Here is a 22,767-nt window from a genome sequence, read left to right as displayed (position 1 = left end):
CCACTCAAGAAATCACTCAAGATATCCCTCAAGTAATTAAGGAACAAAAGAAGAAAAGGCACACTAGCCTGGGAACCTCCTCTCTGCCCAGAACATTGGAGGCTATACACCACACCTCCTCAACAGTATTTATAGGAACTCAAACACTGAGATCCTGCTCTGTTCCAGTAACAAGAAGCCGAAAGCACCAGCCTGAAGATGACGAGTGAGACCTCGTCGAAACGTCGCCTAGACACCCCAACTTTTACACGGGAAGACACCCGAGGACACCAAAACCTGCATATATATATATATATATATATATCTGTGTGTGTGTGTGTGCGCGCGCGCACACACACACGCACACACACACAGAGTGGTACCTTGGGTTACATACGCTTCAGGTTACATACGCTTCAGGTTACAGACTCCGCTAACCCAGAAATAGTACCTTGGGTTAAGAACTCTGCTTCAGGATGAGAACAGAAATCATGCTCCGGTGGTGCGGCGGCAGCATTAGGTCCCATTAGCTAAAGTGGTGCTTCAGGTTAAGAACAGTTTCAGGTTAAGAACAGACCTCCAGAACGAATTAAGTACTTAACCCGAGGTACCACTCTGTGTGTGTGTGTGTGTGTGTGTGTGTGTGCGCATGGGTGTGTAGAAATAGAACTGTGCATCTTTTAAATGTACTAATTTCAAATCTAATTTGAAACACAATGAAGCATCCTTTGGTCTTTCACTGTAGAGAGCTTTGATCCACAACCATCAAATGGGCCTGTAAATGTGATCTCTGGTCTCTAGGGCTATCTGTGGACATTATGGATCCACACCCCAGAGCATAGTGCCCAAGGGACTCCCTAGGAATCATTATGCTTACAAATCATGACCTTTTCCTCTTAAGTCTCAAAACAAACCTCTTGCCCTTTCCAAGGCAAACCGAAGCGGAAAAGTGATGCAGAATCCACAAAAACTCGCATAATTATTCAGGTCACAGCTTTCAGGGTTTTCCTTTATTCTTCCTCTATAATACTTACAGCCCACCTTCCCACTAAATTAATGCCCAAGATGGCATGATTTGGTGCAACGTTTTGAGTTAACTTTGTTGTGCAATGACAATGTTTTATTTTAAAGACGGAGCACATGCAGAATGACTGGCTGCAGATGACAAGAGAGTTTCTGTATTTTCCATAGATGTATGGCGGCAGGAATTTTGGTGCCCTGTCATCCACCTGCCCAAACTCCCTCTTCTACACAAGGCGACAGAAACCCCTTTGCATCTGCTTACTCTAATATGACGGGTGGATTAAAAAAACAAAATTGTAAAAATATTGGGGGCCCTTGAGAGCCGGTTTTAATAGCTCAGCCTGTCTCCCCATAACTAGGTCATCCAAACCTGTTCCTAACCTGGCAGGGCTGAAAGTCAATCATCACTCGCCATTCTTTCTTGCAAAGCTTTCTACATGAACCCTTCTCCATTCAAGGAAGTAAGAGGTGTTACTACTATCCAAGGACACATTCCAGCCAGGCAAAAGAACTGGAGGAGAGTGTGGAGAAGGGCCAAGGAGGAGTGTGGTGCAAGGAGAGTCCCAAGGGCCATATAAAGGGGACTGGAGGGCCATATCTGGCTTTTCACTCAGCAATGGACCCAAAAGCCTTTTGGCAAGTAATTTTAGTAGGAATCGAGGTTCACCCCCAGGGTCCTCTTTGACTGATAAAAGTCCTAAATTAGGGACTGGAGATTAGGCAGGCACTTTGCGGTTCTAGAAATACTCCTGACATTCAAAGCACCTTCAGAGAAGTGCAGTAACGGCTCCCAGGGAGGGAGGGAAATATGCGATATCCCTAGAAGCAAACCCCAGGGGGAAAGGAGGTTTCGCACACCACACGGCAATCCGTCACACCTTCTCCTTTCAAACTGCAACCAGCTGCTGCGAAGCCTCCCAGCCCGTGTCGTCTGCAATACAAGATTAATTGGCACTGATCGGCCACTAGCGCACATTTTCTGAAATTGCCGTCAACTCAGCAGGCTGAGCGAGGGGACAGCTAATAAATGAAAGAGCTCCGCGGGCGTTGCTGCGAGTTGTACCACTGAGCCCCGGATGCACAGACAAGCAAATCTTAGAATGCAACCGTGTTTGTGTCTCAGCATGGAGGCTGTAGTGGTTCCCACCACCACCACCACAATGCTGGGCACCGCTGATGGAGAGCCCGGCTCCTTGGCACAACCCCATCCCCTAGGGTAAGTTGGGATTTCTGCAAAATAATGTGCAGGCTAAGAATGCCCTAAGGGACGCGGTGGCACTGTGGGTAAAAGCCTCAGTGCCTAGGGCTTGCCGATCGAAAGGTCAGAGGTTCGAATCCCCGCGGCGGGGTGCGCTCCCATTCTTCGGTCCCAGCGCCTGCCAACCTAGCAGTTCGAAAGCACTCCCGGGTGCAAGTAGATAAATAGGGACCGCTTACTAGCGGGAAGGTAAACGGCGTTTCCGTGTGCAGCTCTGGCTTGCCAGAGCAGCGATGTCACGCTGGCCACGTGACCCGGAAGTGTCTCCGGACAGCGCTGGCCCCCGGCCTCTTGAGTGAGATGGGCACACAACCCTAGAGTCTGTCAAGACTGGCCCGTACGGGCAGGGGTACCTTTACCTTTACCTTTAAGAATGCCCCAAGTACACACAGATAAGCCCTTCAGGGGAAAGCAGCACAGGCAAAGGGCCGGAAAAGCAGGATACAGCTGAAGCCAAACAGCTGCACACAAGGCAAACCAAAATATATACTACAGAAAGCTGGATTCTGCAAGCTGTTTCCCCAGTTTAATTGGCACCTTTTCTCCAGTTGGAGGGAGGGCAAGGAGCTACGGAGTGCCCAGAAGACTCATTTCTTAATCCTACAGAGCTCCCCCACTAGCTTCAAAGATTTCTCTAGACACTGTTGATGCTCAAAATGTACACTCAGTTATCTGAAGTGTGCATGCACACGAAAGCTTATACCCAGAACAAACTTAGGTAAAGGTCCAGTCGTGACCGCATGACTAAGGCGCTTCTGGCGAACCAGAGCAGCGCACGGAAACGCCGTTTACCTTCCCACCGGAGCGGTACCTATTTATCTACTTGCACTTTGACGTGCTTTTGAACTGCTAGGTTAGCAGGAGCTGGGACCGAGCAACGGGAGCTCACCCCGTTGTACGGATTCTAACCGCCGACCTTCCGATCGGCAAGTCCTAGGCTCTGTGGTTTAACCCACAGTGCCACCCGCGCTTAGTTGGTCTCTAAAGTGCTACTGGACAATTTTTTAATATATATATATTTTAACTCGATTATTATTACACATCTACACTTCCGTTCCTTCATTTCACCCATTTTATCCTCACAAGAACCCTGTGAACTATGTAACACCGAGAGAGATCCACTGGCCTAAGGTTGTCCATGGAGATTCATGGCTGAGTGGTGACCTGGACCCTGGTTCCCCTAACCTTAGTCTGGCCCTCTAACCAGTACACCACATGCTGCCTCTCTTTGCAGCCAAGTGAACTAGAAACTTGTTCCCCTCCCTACAAATAAAAGCTGAGCACTCTGGTTTCTTCACCCAGTAACAGATTCTGACTTCAAAGATTAAGGAATAGTTGTGCAGACTCGGTTCAAAGGACAAAACCAAACCTAAATGCTGTGCAATGAAGGAAGAAACTGCAAGTTGACTGCAACCTGAATTTTCCTATACAGTGGTACCTCGGGTTACAGATGCTTCAGGTTACAGACTCCGCTAACCCAGAAATAGTACCTCGGGTTAAGAACTTTGCTTCAGGATGAGAACAGAAATAGTGCTCTGGCGGCGCGGCAGCAGCAGGAGGCTCCATTAGCTAAAGTGGTGCTTAAGGTTAAGAACAGTTTCAGGTTAAGAACAGACCTCCAGAACTAATTAAGTTCTTAACCCAAGGTACCACTGTATACTTTATCATTATGCATCATAGTTCTGTTTGACCCTGCTAATCCAGGATAGGATTATAATCCCTATTCCAAGGGCCACATTTCCTAATGTGCAATCATCTGGGGGCCACTTGACGAAAGCAGGCAAAACAACAGATGTGACTCTTAGTTTTGTACAGCAGGCCATGTTCCAGCCGTGCAAAAGCAAGAGGTTCCGCATCCACCCACATTTCTCTCTTCTTAAGTTTTTAAAAATGCAATTTCTGTTTTACATAGAATATTAACTTAGACAACCTTAAAATACCAATGACTTCCCTTCCTCTCTTTCAATTTTGCACAACATAAATACCTTCACATTTTATATAAACTAAACCATTCAGCATTCCATTATTACATCCATCAAAACTTATTTACACTGTTGGATTTATCTTAATGCTGCCCACGTTTTTACATAAACACAATTTCCCTCCATATATTCAATAGACATTTTCCAATCTTCTTTAAAGGTATGTTCTTCTTGATCTCTTATTCTATGTTAGGTCCGCAAGCTGCGCTTATTCCATCAGTTTACCCCACCCACATTTCTCTACCCTGGTAAGAAGCTGGCATTATTAGCTAGATACTCAGTTGTAGGAGTGCATGGTGCTACTGCAATTGCGAAGACCCATGCAGTTAACTCTTGATCCTGCGGGAGCTGCAGTGAGCGCAATTAGCCAATCTGGGTTGAGCTTGGCACAAGCCCAGTCATAGGAGCAAGCTGGGCTTGACCAGACCGTTCGAGCCCTGGGTGGCCCAGGGAAAAGCCACATCTGGGTTGCCTTCCAAAGAGGGTCCAGATGGACGTGGATGAGGCTGGATCTTTGCTGGATTCAGCAGGCACCAGCACCAGCAAGTGGGCCTTCCCCCAGTTGCTGTTGTGCTGAGCCAGATGTTTTCACAGCTGCAGGGCTCAGAGGAGAGCCACCTCCCGCACCAGGTTCGTCAGAGGGGAACTCGTTTGAACCTTGCGTTCTTCGTATGTGTCATTCAACCTATCCCCGAACAGATGGTGTCCTTTAAAGGGCAGGGATATTAGTCTCATCTTGCTTGGAAGAAGAAGAAGAAGAAATCTCATTTACAAACAGCAACAGGGACCTGACCTGTTTAAACACAACTGGCCATGTTGAGAGTCGAAGGGGAGCCAGGGGCAACTCTTATAATAGGCATGTCCATTTCGGGGGCCTTACTCGGCCCCTGTGGCAGTTTATATCCTGGGGTAAAACCCTAAAAAAAAGCTCAACAACTTCAATCCTTAAAAAAGGTTAACAACTTTGGTTGGCCCTTTGGTCGGCCTTCACTTCATCAAATCTGGCCCTCTTTGAAAAAAGTTTGGACACCACTGTCTTATAAAGTGAAGTAGCAGACAGTTCAGTGGATTTCTTCTGGGGGACCCACAGGGTTCCTTTGAAGCTCACCAGGCATTCTTCCATGAGGCGATCAGTAATTGTAGAGAAGATCCTTTGAGCCTGCCAGTCAGTACAGTGGTACCTCGGGTTGCATACGCTTCGGGTTACAGGCTCCGCTAACCCAGAAATAGTACCTCAGGTTAAGAACTTTGCTTCAGGATGAGAACAGAAATCGTGCTCCGGTGGCATGGTGGCAGCAGGAGACCCCATTAGCTAAAGTGGTGCTTCAGGTTAAGAACAGGTTAAGAACGGACCTCTGGAACGAATTAAGTACTTAACCCGAGGTACCACCGTACCATTTTCCCCTGCAGTGTGAGACCCAGCAGCATTCTGGGGCAACACTCAACACCCAGTAAGACATGACGTTGCAGGTTTACGATCTGATATCTTTGGGAATCTGTGGGACAGCTCCGTCAGCAGAGCATGAGACGCTTAATCTTAGGGTCGTGGGTTTGAGCCCCACATTGGGCAAAAAGATTCCTGCATTGCAGGGGGTTGGACTAGATGACCCTTGAGGTCCCTTTCAACTCTACAATTCTATGATAAAGACAAACCTTGGGAGGATCCTAAAGATCATGTCCCAGATATAACCAGTGCTCCTCAAGCTGCTATCTTCCCTATTGTCTGCATTCAAATCGCTTTGGAGGGGCAATTTACTTCAGAAAAACACAGCCTCGGTCCAACTTTGGGGGGCAAGGTGGTGATAAAGAAATTTAAAGAGGTGGGCAAGCCAAGTAGGGACCCTCAACATCTTGTGCAGCTTAGTCCTCATGGGATGATGGCAAAGGTCCAAAAGAACACATTCCTAGGATATTCACCTGCCCACAGAATCCTTTGCAATATTCCCAGGGTTCCATAGCAGACATCTGGCAAGAGTTTCTTAGCAGGTAAGCGGGTGCAGAAATCAAGACAAATCCAATACAGAACTGTAGAGTCGATGTGCCCTGTGAAATGCTATTCTTTAGTAAGGATCCTGTAGGAAGCCAAACATGGCCTGAAAATGGTCACAGTGAATCCAATTCATCATAGGAATTGTAAGAAGACTATTGCTGGGTTAGACTAAAGGTTCAGCACTCTGCTTCCCACAGTGGCTAAGCCATTGCCTTCACAGCCCCCAAGCAAGGCGGGAGGGATTGTTCTTGTTTCCCCGCAACTGGTATTCAGTAAAATAATCTACACCAAACATTTAAAAGACATGGTTCTCCACCCTCCCACCCGCCGCCAAAATCGGAAACTTAGTTCATGCCTTACAGAGCTATAATTCCCAGCAGCCACAACAAACTACAGTTCCCAGATTCTTTGGGGGAAAGCCACGCTCTTTACATGTGTGTCAAATGTGCTTTAAATGTCTGGTGTGTATGTGGCCCAACTTTCAACGTGGACATCACTTATAGCCATTGATAAGACACATCCTGTATGGCTTTGTTTAATCCACTTTTAAAAGCCAGCAGACACCGCCCTATTCTAGTGGCAGTGAATTCTACTGGAAGCTTGGCTTGATAAAGTTGATTCTGTCATCTGCTCTGGATCTAGATCTACTGCCAGTCAGTTTCATGGAGGAGCGACAGAGAGCACCAGTTGACAAGGTGCCAAGGCGAGTTAAACAGCCGAGTGGGGCGGCAAGGCAAGGAGTTAACGGCATAGTATTCTGCTCCTCATTTCCTTGGCATTAAAAGCAAACAAACCATAAGCTTCCAATGAAGGAACTTAATAAATTACAAAAACAGTTATGTAGCAGCTTTTCACAGGTGCATGTGCGAAGTTGAACCTTGCTTCTGAAAAACGGAACTGGGATTTCCTTTGGGAGCTCAGCAGCTACTCTCTAGGAAATGCAATGACACGAGCCTGCTTTTCAGTTCCTCTCCATCAGCCTTGTGACCTGTAGCAAATGTTAGCGCCAAAAGGCACCTGTGACCCTTCATTTAGGATGCTGCAGAGGCAGCAGATTCAGAGAGCACACCAGAGATATATCCTTGGTGGAATTCCTCAGTAAGAAATGGGTCGCTAAAAGGGCAGTGAGAGATTTTACTTTCTTGGGCTCCATGATCACTGCAGATGGTGACAGCAGCCACAAAATTAAAAGACGCCTGCTTCTTGGGAGAAAAGCAATGACAAACCTAGACAGCATCTTAAAAAAGCAGAGACATCACCTTGCCAACAAAGGTCCGTATAGTAAAAGCTATGGTTTTCCCAGTAGTGATGTATGGAAGTGAGAGCTGGGCCATAAAGAAGGCTGATTGCCGAAGAATTGATGCTTTTGAATTATGGTGCTGGAGGAGACTCTTGAGAGTCCCATGGACTGCAAGAAGATCAAACCTATCCATCCTTAAGGAAATCAGCCCTGAGTGCTCACTGGAAGGACAGATCCTGAAGCTGAGGCTCCAAGACTTTGGCCACCTCATGAGACGAGAAGACTCCCTGGAAAAGACCCTGATGTTGGGAAAGATGGAGGGCACAAGGAGAAGGGGACGACAGAGGACGAGATGGTTGGATAGTGTTCTCGAAGCTACCAGCATGAGTTTGACCAAACTACGGGAGGCAGTGGAAGACAGGAGTGCCTGGCGTGCTCTGGTCCATGGGGTCACGAAGAGTCAGACATGACTAAACGACTAAACAACAACAACAAAAAGGTGCCGCTGGGCTGTGATATGCATCAGGAAGCAGCAACAGAAGCAGCCAAAGATTATTAGGAGCTAGCAATATTGCCCTGACTGCTTAGAACTTGCTCTACAAAACGAAGGCGAAGTGGAGTTGGGTGATGTTTCAAACGGCTTAAGGACAATCTTTTTGAACAGGGGCTGGATCAGAGGAAAGGAAAGGCGTATCTACTGCAGCATCAAAGATATCCTCAGCAGACACATTGGTATAGCATCCTTGGTGCTGGAAAGCTGGAATCACACTAGAATTCCTCCAGTAAGATACATCCAGAAATTCACTAGTTTTACAGAGGAATCCTAAATGCAGGGGGCCATTCCATGGTGTAGAAATGATCACCATGAGAGGGGAAGTAAATGCACCAACCATCAGTCAGAAAGGAGCAGCTGCTCCAGTGCTTTCTTTCCTTTTCCCTCCTCATTGAATTTTCCTTTTGTGCTGTGGCTATGGGACTGCACGCCTGCAGATGCCATTTTCATCTCTCTATGGCAATTGTGATGTTTAGGCAATTTAGAATAGTTAAATCACAACAGTAATAATGAGGAGGAGGCATTTTCAGCAGAATTGCAACGGACAATAAGTACAGGAGTACAAACCTATCTTATAAGCCTATCATTATGCTGCTACATGTTTTGCGGTCCCTGTTGTAGTTCTGTGTGTCTATAATATCAGGGTACCTGCAATGAAGTCATCCTATAAAACAGAGTGAAAACCGAGAAGAGGCTTTCGAAGGGGTAAGTCAAGCACAAATAACTAAGCAATCACCGGACAGCTCTTGAACTTCTCCTATAGCACTGGTGTACAGAGAAGGATGTCTGCCTCATAATGTGCCTTGGCTTTCCAAGAACTGAAAAGGACACTTGTGAAATCTCCTGGTATTTTGCCTGCGAATAATTCCAAACCAAAGTTTAGAATTATCAACAAGGTAGAAAATTCACCTTTCAACATTCTTATCTGAAATTCCGCAAAGCAAAATTTGGGGGTGGGGGGGTAGATGAGAGAGGCTAAGCTAGTTTGCTTTTGAGAGAGGAACTGCTCTTATTGGCATGTAGAAAGCAGCTTAAATATCTTCCAGGCACCTGCATTTAAACAGCCACCCCCCCAAAACTCAAACCGCTGAATCGATATGGAATTAAGCTGCTCTCTCCACAGCTCCTGGCTGCTGCCAACTCGTGGGGTTCATCTAAGGTTTTTAAGGAGAGCATTTGCCTACCTAGAAGGCCATGGGGTTCAGATTTGCGCCTTTCGGAGCTCCTGCCTTGATCCTTTCGCTTCTTGCTTCCTCTCAGGCTGCCAAATCGCTTCATGGGCTACAACAGGCACAGACACCACCAGCCGTCAGTCATACCCGTCTCTCCAGAAGCAAATGCGTCCCACAGGTGGAGCGAAGCAGGGAGAACGCGTCAACTGAACTTGTCAACAAAGAGTCCGAGAAGCAAGCAAGCAAGCAAAAAATAAAATAAATCCAGAGAAAAGGGGGGGGGGGTTGATAAACCCAATGAAGCAGCAGGTGTGCTAATCAAAACAAGTTTAAAACCTTCTGCTTGAGCCCACGAACTTTCCGCAACTTTCAATGGGAAGCTGCAGGCAGAGGAGCTGGAGAATTATATCTTCCCAATGCACAGTAAATAGCCGTGCGCTGCCAACATCTGTTGATCTCAGGAGCAGCTGAACACCCCAGTCCAGCTTGCAACAGCGGCACTTCTCTCCTTAAGGAGGAAAAAAGGAGAAAAGAAGCTCGGAGGCTGGGATTTCCCCCAGCAGATCGGCTTCGGCAGAGAGGGGTTGTGGCCGGATGATAAGCCGTTTGCCTCTTTTTAAATAAAACACCGAACATGCTAAGTAGGCACGAGATCCCTGGGAGGTAATTGCCATGTGCAGTTCGGCGTGATGTCTCTTTAAAAAAGACTGTAAAAGGAAACCACCCCAGAGCAGACAATTCCTGGCACCAATTGGCCAGAGCACATTCCCATTATGACATCACTCAACTATTTTGATTCATGTCGCCTAGGTCTCTTTAGTAAGGCTGCCTGCTGATAACCTCAGCCGTGTTCAGCCCCCTCCAGGACAGAAGCAACAAGCCAGATCACGGGAATGAGGTGCTGTCAGTTTTGTGACGGGCAAGTTAAGTCGCTTCTTGGAAACCTGAGCAGCTGAAGCACCCTGGACCGAGTCCCCACATGCATGTGCAAAACCACACTCAATGTATTTGCAACGGCACAGTCCAATCTTTTTAAATGGAGGTTTAAGGACAAATGGCTTCAATATCAAGGTTCCCATAATGTGACACACTCCTCACAACGTTCAGGCTTTTCAAAGCGACCTTGTAGTGCAGAGGTAAAATATAAAACTCCTTCCACAATTACTCTATATTAAGGGTGCTTTCAAGTGCTGCTTTTTATATATAAAAATTGCATATTAGTTACATCATTAAGGAGCTGTGAGTTTACAAAGACATCCTAATGTCTCCATATATGTTTTGAGTAGTAGTCAAAGTGTGCTGCATGATTTTCTTCAGGAATTCTTTCAATAAGTCTGTTAGACAAGCCAACGTTACAGTACAAATTTGGGGAGGGAAGCACTGAGATGGAAAGACAAATTTGTTGGGCCCCACTGTAAGCTGTTTTCCAGAGCAGCAATCTTGGCCGACACCCCAACATGCGTGTTTTGGGGCACCATGCCTGAAGAAAGTACAACCCGAGATCAGGGCAGTGCAGTTGATGGGTATGTAATAGTTAAGGCACATCAACAGACACCTTTGTCTCCCCAAGCTCCACTTCATTGCCTGCTATATGGGAGGTGGAGGAAACTTGCAACATGGCGACCTCACATCCTGTGTTTGCCTTACTAAATTTAACAGAGAGGTGAAGGTGGTGCAGAGCTTTTGCTTTTGGTCGTTGCTGCGCAGTGGCTCAGACATGTAATTCCAGTCTGCGTATAACCCACTGAAGTCAGTTCAACTTAAAAATGCTTATTTGTAGCTGGGCTATGTCCTGGATGAACAAACAACAACAAAACGTATGTGGTATTTGAGTGAGGGAAGACTGAAGGCGCCAGGTATTTAAATACCGGTTTTGCTTACATATTAAAAGGGTACGTCACCTATGTAGATAAGTATGTAATAGACATCCAGACACTGCTGTGTGGATAGAGGACGCAAGGGAGAAACGTGCTAAGAGGAAGGCACTCTTGGCAAATCCACACCGTGATCAACTCCCACCCGGGAACCAATGTCCCCACTGTGGAAGGACGTGTGAATCCAGAATTGGCCTCCACAGTCACTTACGGACTCATTGTTAAAACCGTGTTTATGGAAGACAGTCTTACTCGGCTACGAGTGATCACCAAAGAATATATATATCCAAACAGCAAACTTTCTCTCTCTCTCTCTCACTCACACACACACACACACACATGTATATGTATATGTATATGTATGTATATGAAAGTTTGCTGTTTGCTGTGCATCTGGACCCCTCTTAAAAGATCATAACCAATTTTTGCATGATTGTTCCTGAGATCAAAGGAGCAGGCTTTATGTTTGGATACAACTGGACAATATTTTGAATCAAGATGGCAGGCTGAACCTTTCAAAACTGCAGAATATATCTCAGAACAGAGAAAGAGGAAACCTAACGCTGTACGCTTCCTAACGCAAATGGTTGAAAGCAGCGGCACTGCGTGAGCTCGCGGCGCCTGGGCAAGTGTGCACAGGCGCTTGGGGGGGGGCAAAGGGCGGAGGGTGAATGAGTCCATCACAGCACCCTGGCCTTCACCGCTGACTCTGCCCCACACCAGAGCCAAGAAGGGGCACACTGCTGCCTCTGATGCTGAGAGAGGAATTCTGGGCCCGGGCACTCTGGAGGGGCCTGCGTAGGGGTGCCTGCTTCATGCCCCCTCAAAAATATGTGCCCAGGGCTACACCCCTGGCCGAAATGTTTGAAACAAGCAGACTACTAGGGCCATGAGAACGAACAGGCTAGGGTCAGCCAAAGCTTGGGAATAAGAGGGCTGTTCCTTCTAACAGGATTATAAAGGTGCTGGTGTGGTATTTGGTCATTCTGATTTTCCACCCCACTGTTACTGCAGTGTGTGAACCTAGGAGAGGTTGCTCAAAGGTCGGTCTAAGTGGTTTTGGCAAGAGGTGCATATTTTATTTTATTTTTTTGGCAGGCAGAGTTGCACATTTGCCCTGACTCTGGGTTTAGTTTTCAAGGGCAGCAAAGGCCCAAACCATCCTTCAAAGCCTGGGAAGAAAATATCCATCTCTATTTCAAGCATTTTCTTTCTTTCTTACGAGCTGATCTGAAAGCATCACAAAACTGCGATAGCTAAGAGGCATCTGAGAGACCATGCAGTCCAAACCCTCAGCAGATTTAACTCAAATCATATGCCAAAGGTCAACCTGGACTGCCTGCAATCTTGTGCACTAAGAAACCCAGTGAGGTCTGCTACTGAGTAAGCCTGGAGAGTAAACCATGAGAGAGGCTTGGAAGCAGCCACGGTATAAATACCTTGGAATCGGATAAAGCCATCTTGCCCAACAGAATCTGACTGATGCCACGCTGATGTGAACAGCTAGGGGAGAAAAAACTGTGAAACGCATCTCACTGCATTCTAAGGCGGTAATGCAAGCACACCTTCGGTGGTACTGAAAAAGCCATTCCACATGTTATGCTGAATGAGGTGAATCCAGAATTATTATTTCAGAATGCAGATAGACTGTTTGGTTTTCACCCTCCTATGTAAAAAGTTCCGAGAGTGTGGAAACTAGAACTTTGGGGAAATAATTACACTAAGGCTATAAATCTAAGTAGGGGACGCGGGTGGCGCTGTGGGTAAAAGCCTCAGCGCCTAGGGCTTGCCGATCGAAAGGTCGGCGGTTCGAATCCCCGGGGCGGGGTGCGCTCCCGTCGCTCGGTCCTAGTGTCTGCCAGCCTAGCAGTTCGAAAGCAGCTCCGGGTGCAAGTAGATAAATAGGGACCGCTTACTAGCGGGAAGGTAAACGGCGTTCCGTGTGTGGCTCTGGCTCGCCAGAGCAGCGATGTCACGCTGGCCACGTAACCCGGAAGTGTCTCCGGACAGCGCTGGGCCCCGGCCTCTTGAGTGAGATGGGCGCACAACCCTAGAGTCTGGCAAGACGGGCCCGTACAGGCAGGGGTACCTTTACCTTTTTATAAATCTAAGTCTGCTTATGTACAGACATGAAAAAGGCCCTGTTGGGCCGGACTAATGACCCATCTAGCCCAGTGCACAGTTTCCAAAGGCGGACAGTCAATTGCCTTTGGGAAGACAACAAGCAGGAGATGAAGGCAACAGTTCTGCCTTGTAAATCTCCCTCCAGCCCAGGCAGCTGGTGTTTAGAGGAATATTCCCTCTGAATCTGGACTTCCAATTAGGCTGTCATGGCTAGGTAAAGGTAAAGGGACCCCTGACCGTTAGGTTCAGTCGCAGACGACTCTGGGGTTGTGGCGCTCATCTCGCTTTACAGGCTGAGGGAGCCAGTGTTTGTCCGCAGACAGCTTCTGGGTCATGTGGCCAGCATGACTAAGCCACTTCTGGCGAACCAGAGCAGCGCACGGAAACACCATTTACCTTCCCGCTGGAGTGGTATCTATTTATCTACTTGCACTTTGACATGCTATCGAACTGCTAGGTGGGCAGGAGCAGGGACCAAACAACGGGAGCTCACCCCGTCGCAGGGATTCGAACTGCCGACCTTCTAATTGGCAATAGGTTCCAAAAGTTATTATGTGCTGCATGAAGAACTTCATTTTGTCTTTCCAATCCATTTCGCTGGGCGATCCCAACCTCTAGTATTACAAGAGAGAGAAATTTATCTCTCCATACCCTTTAAGGGTTGTGGTAAGGATTATTGAGAATACTTCAAACATTGCTATTCAAGCACTATTTAAATGCTGTCATGTAATTTCAGACAATAGAGTAGAATGTTCATTGCGTATGTTTTGTTAAGTTCCTGGGGCTATTTATTTATTATTAGAAGCCTGAGCAATTTTTGTAATGCTATTGTGCTACACTGATGTTATGATTGTTCCATAGGGTGTTGATTCAGGTGGAACACCGACCCAAGTGCTGTTCTAATCCCAAACAGAACTCTATCCTATTTTGACCTAGAGCTTTTCAGTTGCCCTCACAGGAGGATGGCTTAACTTAAAAACATTGAAAATTATCCCCCCTGCTGCCACCTCAGTGCTCTTCCTACGTATGTTCTCTTGATAACAAGAGGAGTTCGTGTCAAGCCAGCCCAGAGGTTGTAGAAAGGAAGGTGCTTTATTGACAAGGCAACAACACCCTGCCCAAATCTCAAAGCACAAAAATGATGGCATGAGTCAGGAGGAAGTATACAGGGGGGAGAGAGAGAAGAGAAGGATTTCAATCATAATAAAGCAAAGGATTTGCTTCCGCAACCAGCTTGGGCTCCTCTGTTGTTCTAAGAGTTCAGATAACACCAGTGGTGCTAAGAGCAACACCACGAGCTGGATCTTTACCCCCCATTGTTTATTTTCCACTCCCCAAATTGCAAAATAAGCAAGAGCATGATAATGATCCTCAACCTGATGGCTGGTGGGCGTTAGCTGTTAAACAGAGAGATCAGAAACTGGCAGATCTGCACCAGGCCTGAAGATCATCCATGTTGGCACCAGGGTCAGAGCTAAAATGTCGGTGCTCTTCTGGCTACCTGGCTTAGAAAGATGGGTGTCAGCCGCCATACCCAGATTGGAGGGGGGGGGAGGGAAGGTGCTACAGAGATCATGAGTGTACAGAACTGCTCAGCTGACCATTATGTGACAGAGCCGTGCCTCAGAAGCAGGTCAGAAATAATTCACAGTGAAGTTAACACTTTATTCAAAGAAACAAAACTGCTCAGGAGGCCAGTTCCTCTCCCCCAGGTCTATCCCAAGCAATCTGAGACTCCAACACCTTGTTTGTCATTGTTCCACCCTCTTCATACCTCTTCTGGTTCTGGAAGACCAGGGGGTAGAGGAGCTGGCCTTAGCAGACGGTGGAGACTCCTTGGCTTCTTCAACAGCCTGCTTCATCTCTGCCTCTTGATCCCCCTCCTCCCCAGCCTCCACTTCTGCCCCTGATTCTGGACTGCTCTCTGCTGCAGAATCTTCCTGCTCACTAAACCCTGTTGCCTCTTCGTCTTTTGACACCTCTGGCTCCCAGTCCGCTCCCTGTTCTCCCTCTGACCACTCATTGTTGTCCCACCACTAATCCCCAGGCTCTGAGGCTTTTTCCCTTGGGGGTGCTCCACCTCGTGCCTCCCACCACTCCTCTACAACCAGCCAGTCCATGACAATATCTGCTCTCCAGCAGTATTTATCCCAAGCCTGTCCGGTCCAACTCTCCCTTCTCCAGAAGGGAGTCCTTCGGGAAGGCCCTTCTTAGAATGCAGCATGCCACTGAGGTCTTTTAGTTTAGCAGCCCCATTGATAAAGAAATCTGTTCTGGTGAGTATCAGACAGGCTCCAACCCTTTTGGGATTTGGACACCCATGGAATTACCCACCCTTCAGCCTAAGGGCGGGTTACAGCATTAAAACACAATACTAAAAGCAATTTAAAACAACATACAATGCAAGAGACACACATCTGTGGGGCGGGAATTCCACAGCTTAGGGGCCACCAAAGAGAAGGCCCTCTTCCCCTGCCCCCCCCCAATCTCTGAGGGCAGAGGAACTTCTAAGAGGGTCCCATCCGCCAGTCTCAGCAACTAAGAGGGTCTATAAGGAAAGAGGCAGTCTTTCAGATATTTGGGGCCTGAGTCGTTTAGGGCTTTAAACACTAACATGAGCAGCTTTAGTTGGCCCTGGCAACAAACTGCAGCTGTTTTAAAATGGGGGTTATACAAGATTTAAATGTAGCCCCAGGATGCTGCATTTTGGAGCAATGTACGTTTCTAAACCATAATCAAGGGAAGTCCCACAAACAGTGTATTACAGTAACCCAGTCTGGAGGTTTCCAGAGTATGGTGGCCAAGTCATCTCTGCCCAAAAGGGGTCGTACCTGGTGAACCAGCTGTAGCTGGAAAAGGGGGGTCTTTGGCCACTGAGGCCACCTAAGCCTCAAGCGACAGCGCTGAACCCAGGAACACCCCCAAAATGCAGTCAAAAGGGTGGCAGAGGCTGTAGCTTTTGCCAAGTCTCTCTTCACAGTGCACACAGTCCTGCTCTCATCTGGATGAAGAGCAGTCTTTCTCTTCTTCTTGGCTTTTCAACCAGTTATGAACCGCAGATTACCTGCTTTGAAAAGAGGAATTAAACGCATCACTAGCCCAGCTTAGAAAGCTGCTGGCTGTGATAGGAGCAAAGGAGGATTTATGATCGAGGCTAATCAAGAGGCAGGATTCTGTTGTCAAACCTTTGGGCTGTCTGGCAAAATGGGGAACGCGTTGCAATTTTAAAATGAGAGCAATATGCTTTTACGGGGGGAGGAACCCAATGTTTTCTCAGCAGCCAGCAATGAAGACATGGCATATCTCTGGCACTCAAATCAGAAGAGTGTGACTGGTGTATTAAATATTAAAACCTGCATCTTAAAGAGACACAAACAGGAAGCATTGCTCCAATCCACAATCTCTGCTTAAGCATGTTTGTTTCTTCACTACTTCGAATGAGGTGGGAGATAATATGTGTGGATTAAAGCAGAGTTTCTCGACTCTGGACCTTCGACCACTTTTGTTGTTGGCATCTGTCTCAAGAGACAATGGAGTGCGCCTCTGGGGGTGGAGTTAAGCCGCTACATTAGCAGCACCTAAGTGGAGGTGCCAGCTTGGGCAGCAAGTATGGAGGTCCTGGGCTGCCCAGATGGCAAGACCCCCCTCTCAGCCTCGCTGCTGTGGTCCAAAGGAAAGCAGAGCAATGTGTTTGGCCCCAGCTTGGCTGCAGGAGTTGCCAGAAGAAGGCATACAAAGCATTATCCAGCCATCTTAGGGACTCCACTCTGGATTTGTGTAGCCTTTTCTTCTTCCAAAGATATCCCACAAAGGACGACTTTTAGGTGGGTCTCATTTGCGGGATGCGGGTGGCGCTGTGGGTTAAAGCCTCAGCACCTAGGACTTGCCGATCGAAAGGTCGGCGGTTCGAATCCCCGTGGCGGGGTGCGCTCCCGTCGTTCGGTCCCAGCGCCTGCCAACCTAGCAGTTCGAAAGCACCCTCGGGTGCAAGTAGATAAATAGGGATCGCTTACCAGCAGGAAGGTAAACGGCGTTCTGTGTGCTGCGCTGGCTCGCCAGATGCAGCTTGTCACGCTGGCCACGTGACCCGGAAGTGTCTTCGGATAGCGCTGGCTCCCGGCCTTTAGAGTGAGATGAGCACACAACCCTAGAGTCTGGCAAGACTGGCCCGTACAGGCAGGGGTACCTTTACCTTTACCTTTACATTTGCTACAGCCTGCCCAGTGTCTCCTTCCTTGCCTGCCCTGCCCCACAGCCAGTTCAACCCAATTCAACCAATGCCAACACCAGCAGCTTCGGGCATTTTGAGTAAAGGTTGAGTAAATGAGGAGGGGGGTGGCCAGAGGAGGTGCTGCCATATGTCTGGAATTTTCTGATATTCGGTCCTTGTTAGCAGTCTCCAGGCGGAAATCGCTGAGATTTCTGGGAAAATCAGGACATATGGCAGCCCATGTTGGAAGTGTAGATTTTGGTGAATGTCAATCAAAATAGCTCAGAAAGCAAAACAACTTTTGTGTCTGGACTTTCACTTGTTGAAATATGGCAATCCTATTACAAAACAAACTGGGAATATAAAGCAATATAAAGGAAGGGGAGAAGAGAGGAGAGCCGTTGCAACAGGAAGAAGTGGCTGAAAAAGACCGGAGAGGGGGATTAGAGAATCTTGCAGGTTGGAGGTGGGGGAAGAAGGTCCAAGTTGGAAGTAAAAGGAACTGGGAGAAGAATTAACAGGGACTGGTGTTAACTTGTGGGTGAACATATCAGAAGACACAGCGATTCTTCAAGCAACAACAACCCAGGGTTTCCCGCCTAAAGTAACTGATGTGGACCTGAGTGAAAACTATATACACGATACTCCTGGTGGCCAGGGTGAGAACTTCAATACCTAACAACTGGTGTGGGTAGGGGCAAATTAAAAAGGAAAGGCCTTCATCGCTTGGATCAGCAAATTCTGCCTAATTCTCCCACAATACCTCTGGAGCAAATTCCTGTACTTCGCTTCAGAAAAGCTAAGCTATGGAACCTCACCACAAAGAAAACACTGTGACAGAGAATTTAGCAATTTCCAAAAATGGATTCAGTGTCGGAAGGAAACAATGTCAGTAAATGCCAAACTCTCCTTCCACCTGCCGCCATTTTGTGACTGATAAGCCTCAGCCATTTTCAGCCATCTCAGCCACCCTGAATTCAATCATTCAGAGCTTCCATGCCCCATGAGGCCACATACCAATGGACAAGCTGTTTGGTCTCTATTAAGAACTGAAGGACACACCCACCCTACAGAGCTGGCTTTCTTATAAAACCAAGAGTCTTGGGGAAAAGACTTGAGGGGTACAAATCAAATGCACAGTTGATGCGTCAATGGGTATGCAGTAAAACTTGCCACAATCATCTTCATGGGAAATCTCATTGAGGAGGATGAATTGAAATCTCCCATGGCAAATTCTGCAATGTAACAACCCAAATGGTGTGTTCACGGTAAGATTCCAAGTCTGCTTATAATGTCGATTACTTTCAGCAATATCATTCTATGTAAGCTTTCCACACACTTTCAAATTGAGGCTGCCAGGCACTTCATAACTCCCACCCCTGCTTCAAACCTTATTCTATCCTTCCTGGACCCTTCCTTAGGCAGAAAGAGGATTGAACGGTCCCAAGAGAGAAAAAAGCAAAGAGTTACACCTTTCTCTGGAGCCTCCTACCGTCACTGACTGGCCACCCCTCCTTTTATAGCCTTCCTGCGCCAACACACCCATTATCTTCCTTTCTGCTGAGGCGGCACAAGAGCAAAAGCCTGCAAGACTGAATTTGATTTTCTTCAAAACACAAACACTGTGCAGAAGGGATTACGGCCAAAACAATACCTATAGCACAGTCCGACCGGCCAAAGATAAGAGGCCCAGCTGGGCCAGCGGTAGGCAACAGGCAGGCTCTCTTTACCACCTGCTGTGCCCCGATATTAAAAATCTTGAGCCTGTGTTTTTCCTCCCCTTTCAGTGTATTCGGAGATGTAACAAGACCCGCAACAGCGACAGGGAGCGCAACGTGGATTAGGAACTTTCCGCTGGCCTTTATTTTGGGTTGCAGCGGTCAGAGTGTTCCGCCATCCACCAGAATTCCTTGTTTCCCTTCCCTATTTTTAGGCTCTGAAATAAAATTGGCTTGAGAGGCCAGCTTGCTAATGGGCGCCTCTCCCAGGGACTCAGGAAACTACGGCATTATTATGTAACCTCCAAAAATTCAAGCGCCGTTGTTATTTATTATGGGGTGGTTGCCGTTGTTTTATCTTGCTCTCCTGCCGCACCCAAGTTGCACAAAATAAATAAATAAAGCAGCCACATATTTTGGGTTGTCGTGATTTGCAGGTGCCATCTTATCAAGAGTTCCATTCTGCACGACAGAGGAACTGGGACTTTAGTGGCGTGGCCCCTACCCTTTGGAAATCCCTGTCCTTGAATATCAGACAGTCTCTGTTGTCCTTTTGGTACCTACTGAAGACACTCCTCTTCCAACAGGAGTTCTAGTGGAGCTGTTTCCTAATCTGCATCTGTACAGGGGTTGGTTTTTAACTGGACGGCTCAGCTGGTTAGTGCATGGTGCTGATAACGCCAAGGTTTCAGGTTCAATCCCTGTATGGGGCAGCTGCACATTCCTGCACTGCTGGGGGTTGGACTAGATGACCGTCAGGGTCCCTTCCAGCTCTATGATTCTATACTGTTATTTCTTTATCCTTCTATTGTTTGGCGCCCAGTGCTCCTTTGGGAGGAAGAATGATGGTACCTGCAGACACCTACATTGCACCTGCTCTGTGAAAGTACATGCCTTGTGGGTGGGAGGAACGCTGCAGCTTAATTGCTTGATCTGTAGTTACCCTAATTAGGCCTGGCACTGATAAGCAGCTTCTTAACAAGCTGTGACAGATTTCTCAGCCTTTCCGCCAGAAGTTTCCCTGAGTTTTATTGTGCTCAGCAAAGCTTGGATCTGGTGGCCTTTAATGTAATTGCAGGAGTAATGAGTCTTAGTGCCAAGAGCAGCTTTCTTCCCAGGGCAAAAAACAGCAGACACGGACCAATCTGAATCGGGACCATGAGAAGACTTAAATTCCCCCCTTGCTGCATGCCGTGGTATCAATCCAACCCCGGCTCCCCAAACCCTGCTATTTGCTAAATTACAATCAATTAATAATTATTATTATAATGGGACGCGGGTCTAAACCACAGAGCCTAGGGCTTGCCGATCAAGAGGTCGGCGGTTTGAATGCCCACGACGGGGTGAGCTCCCATTGCTGGGTCCCTGCTCCTGCCCACCTAGCAGTTCAAAAGCACGTCAAAGTGCAAGTAGATAATAAGGTTCGGTGGGAAAGTAAACAGTGTTTCCGTGCGCTGCTCTGGTTCGCCAGAAGCAGCTTAAGTCATGCTGGTCACATGACCCAGAAGCTGTCTGCAGACAAACGCCGGCTCCCTCAGCCTATAGAGCAAGATGAGCGTGAAACCTCAGAGTCGTCCGCGACTGGGACCTAATGGTCAAGGGTACCTTTACCTTCAATAATAATAATAATAATAATAATAATAACAGTATTTATACCCCGCCCATCTGGCTGTGTTTCCCCAGCCACTCAGGGTGGCTTCCAACAAAAGATTAAAAACACATTAAAACATCAATCATTAAAAACTGAAGGGCTGCCTTCAGATGTCTTCTAAACGTGCGATAGTTGTTTATTTCTTTGACATCTGATGGGAGGGTGTTCCCCAGGGCGGGCGCTACTACCGAGAAGGCCCTCTGCCTGGTTCCCTGTAACTTGGCTTCTCGCAGCGAGGGAACCGCCAGAAGGCCCTCGGCGCTGGACCTCAGTGTCCGGGTTGAGTGATGGGGGTGGAGATGCTCCTTCAGGTATACTGGGCCAAGGCCATTTAGGGCTTTAAAGGTCAGCACCAACACTTTGAATTGGGCTAGGAAACATACTGGGAGCCAATGTAGGTCTTTCAAGGCTGGTGTTATGTGGTCTCGGCGGCTGCTCCCAGTCACCAGTCTATAACTCAGGAGCCAGACACGTTCTTAAACTGTATCAAAGACCTTACAATTTCCCCCCCCCCCCCTTATGCAAAAATCCCAGAATTTGCATGGTAATTGGGCTGGCCATAAGAATGTTAGAGATCTCTACATCTGCCCACACCATACTGTATTTCTTCTGTGCTGAGATTAGAACCTCAGGGGAATAATTTTTTTTAGGGGCACACCTGCAGAGCCTGTGAAAAAGCAAGGCGCAAGATAGAAGCCGATTTGCTTTATTCTGGGTCTAGAGTACAACGTGGCACATTTTGAGAGTTGTGAATTGGCTGCTGCAAGGCAATTTTCCACAGCCTATCTGAGCCCAAATATAGTGACCTTGCAGATGTCACGGGACTACTAGTCTGAGATGATGATAGTTCAAGACCATCACATGGACAGCCACAGATTCCTCATGCTTGCTTTGACGTCTCCAACATACAGTATTTTTTGCTCTATAAGACTCACTTTTTCCCTCCTAAAAGGTAAAGGGAAATGTGTGTGCGTCTTATGGAGCGAATGCAGGCTGCGCAGCTATCCCAGAAGCCAGAACAGCAAGAGGGATTGCTGCTTTCACTGCGCAGCAATCCCTCTTGCTGTTCTGGCTTCTGAGATTCAGAATATTTTTTTTCTTGTTTTCCTCCTCCAAAAACTAGGTGCGTCTTATGGTCTGGTGCGTCTTATGCAGCGAAAAATACGGTATATTGGGACATGCAAGAACAGTTCATAACAAAGGTGAAGATCTACCACCCATCACTAAAACAAGAATGGAAATGTTGGAGTACAAGGAAAAACCCACGAAAAACAAATATTATAAAAAAGACTATATATGGTCAACTTTTGCCTTTGTGCGGAGAGAGATTAATTCCTTTCTCAGGATCTCAGTTATGCCAGGCAATTTGTTCTGCCTTCTCTCTAAGAAGCATTACAAAAACTGCCAGCAGCATTAAGGATAGCTTAACAAAAACAAACCAAAACCAAAAAACCCCTACCCAGCCTCTTTGCCAAAAGCACAATTGCTAATCATTACTAGGATTTGCTTTTCACACAGACAACTCCCTGGTTTTTTAAAAAAATTGTTCTTATTCTGAGTGCCTGATTTGTGGTACCTCAGGTTAAGTACTTAATTCATTCTGGAGGTCCGTTCTTAACCTGAAACTGTTCTTAACCTGAAGCACCACTTTAGCTAATGGGGCCTCCTGCTGCCGCCGAGCCACCAGAGCACGATTTCTGTTCTCATCCTGAAGCAAAGTTCTTAACCCAAGGTACTATTTCTGGGTTAGGGGAGTCTGTAACCTGAAGTGTATGCAACCCGAGGTACCACTGTATTTCAGTTGGTGGCATGGGGAGCAGCCATTTTGGCACAGAAGAGGATACTGGAGAACGAGCAGTAGCAAGGGCATCGATGGTGTCCTGCTTGGGAGACCATGGTGTAGCCAAGGCAATCCCTGGCTGGATTAATCATATGCCACTTTCCAAACAGGAGGGTTACAGAAAAGCAAGCCAGGTAGATCAGTCAAATGCAC

General features: G+C 47.3%; 1 protein-coding gene across 6 annotated transcripts in view; it reads right to left on the bottom strand.

Annotated features, from left to right (window-relative positions):
- Positions 1-22,767, bottom strand: part of PRKAG2 (protein kinase AMP-activated non-catalytic subunit gamma 2) — a 215,454-nt gene that overhangs the window by 106,523 nt on the left and 86,164 nt on the right. Inside the window, exon 1 of one of the 6 annotated variants that reach the window (XM_083406527.1) lies at positions 9,210-9,897. The exons of the other annotated variants lie outside the window; for them this stretch is intronic. Coding sequence (XP_083262653.1) covers positions 9,210-9,303 — 94 coding nt within the window. The 5' untranslated portion in view covers positions 9,304-9,897. Of the gene's footprint in view, positions 1-9,209; positions 9,898-22,767 lie in introns of those variants that run through there. 6 annotated transcript variants of the gene reach the window in all.

Source organism: Podarcis tiliguerta (assembly GCF_965153285.1).
Source record: "Podarcis tiliguerta genome assembly, chromosome: 12".
NCBI classification, from domain to species: domain Eukaryota; kingdom Metazoa; phylum Chordata; class Lepidosauria; order Squamata; family Lacertidae; genus Podarcis; species Podarcis tiliguerta.
This window is presented reverse-complemented; position numbering and strand designations above follow the sequence as displayed.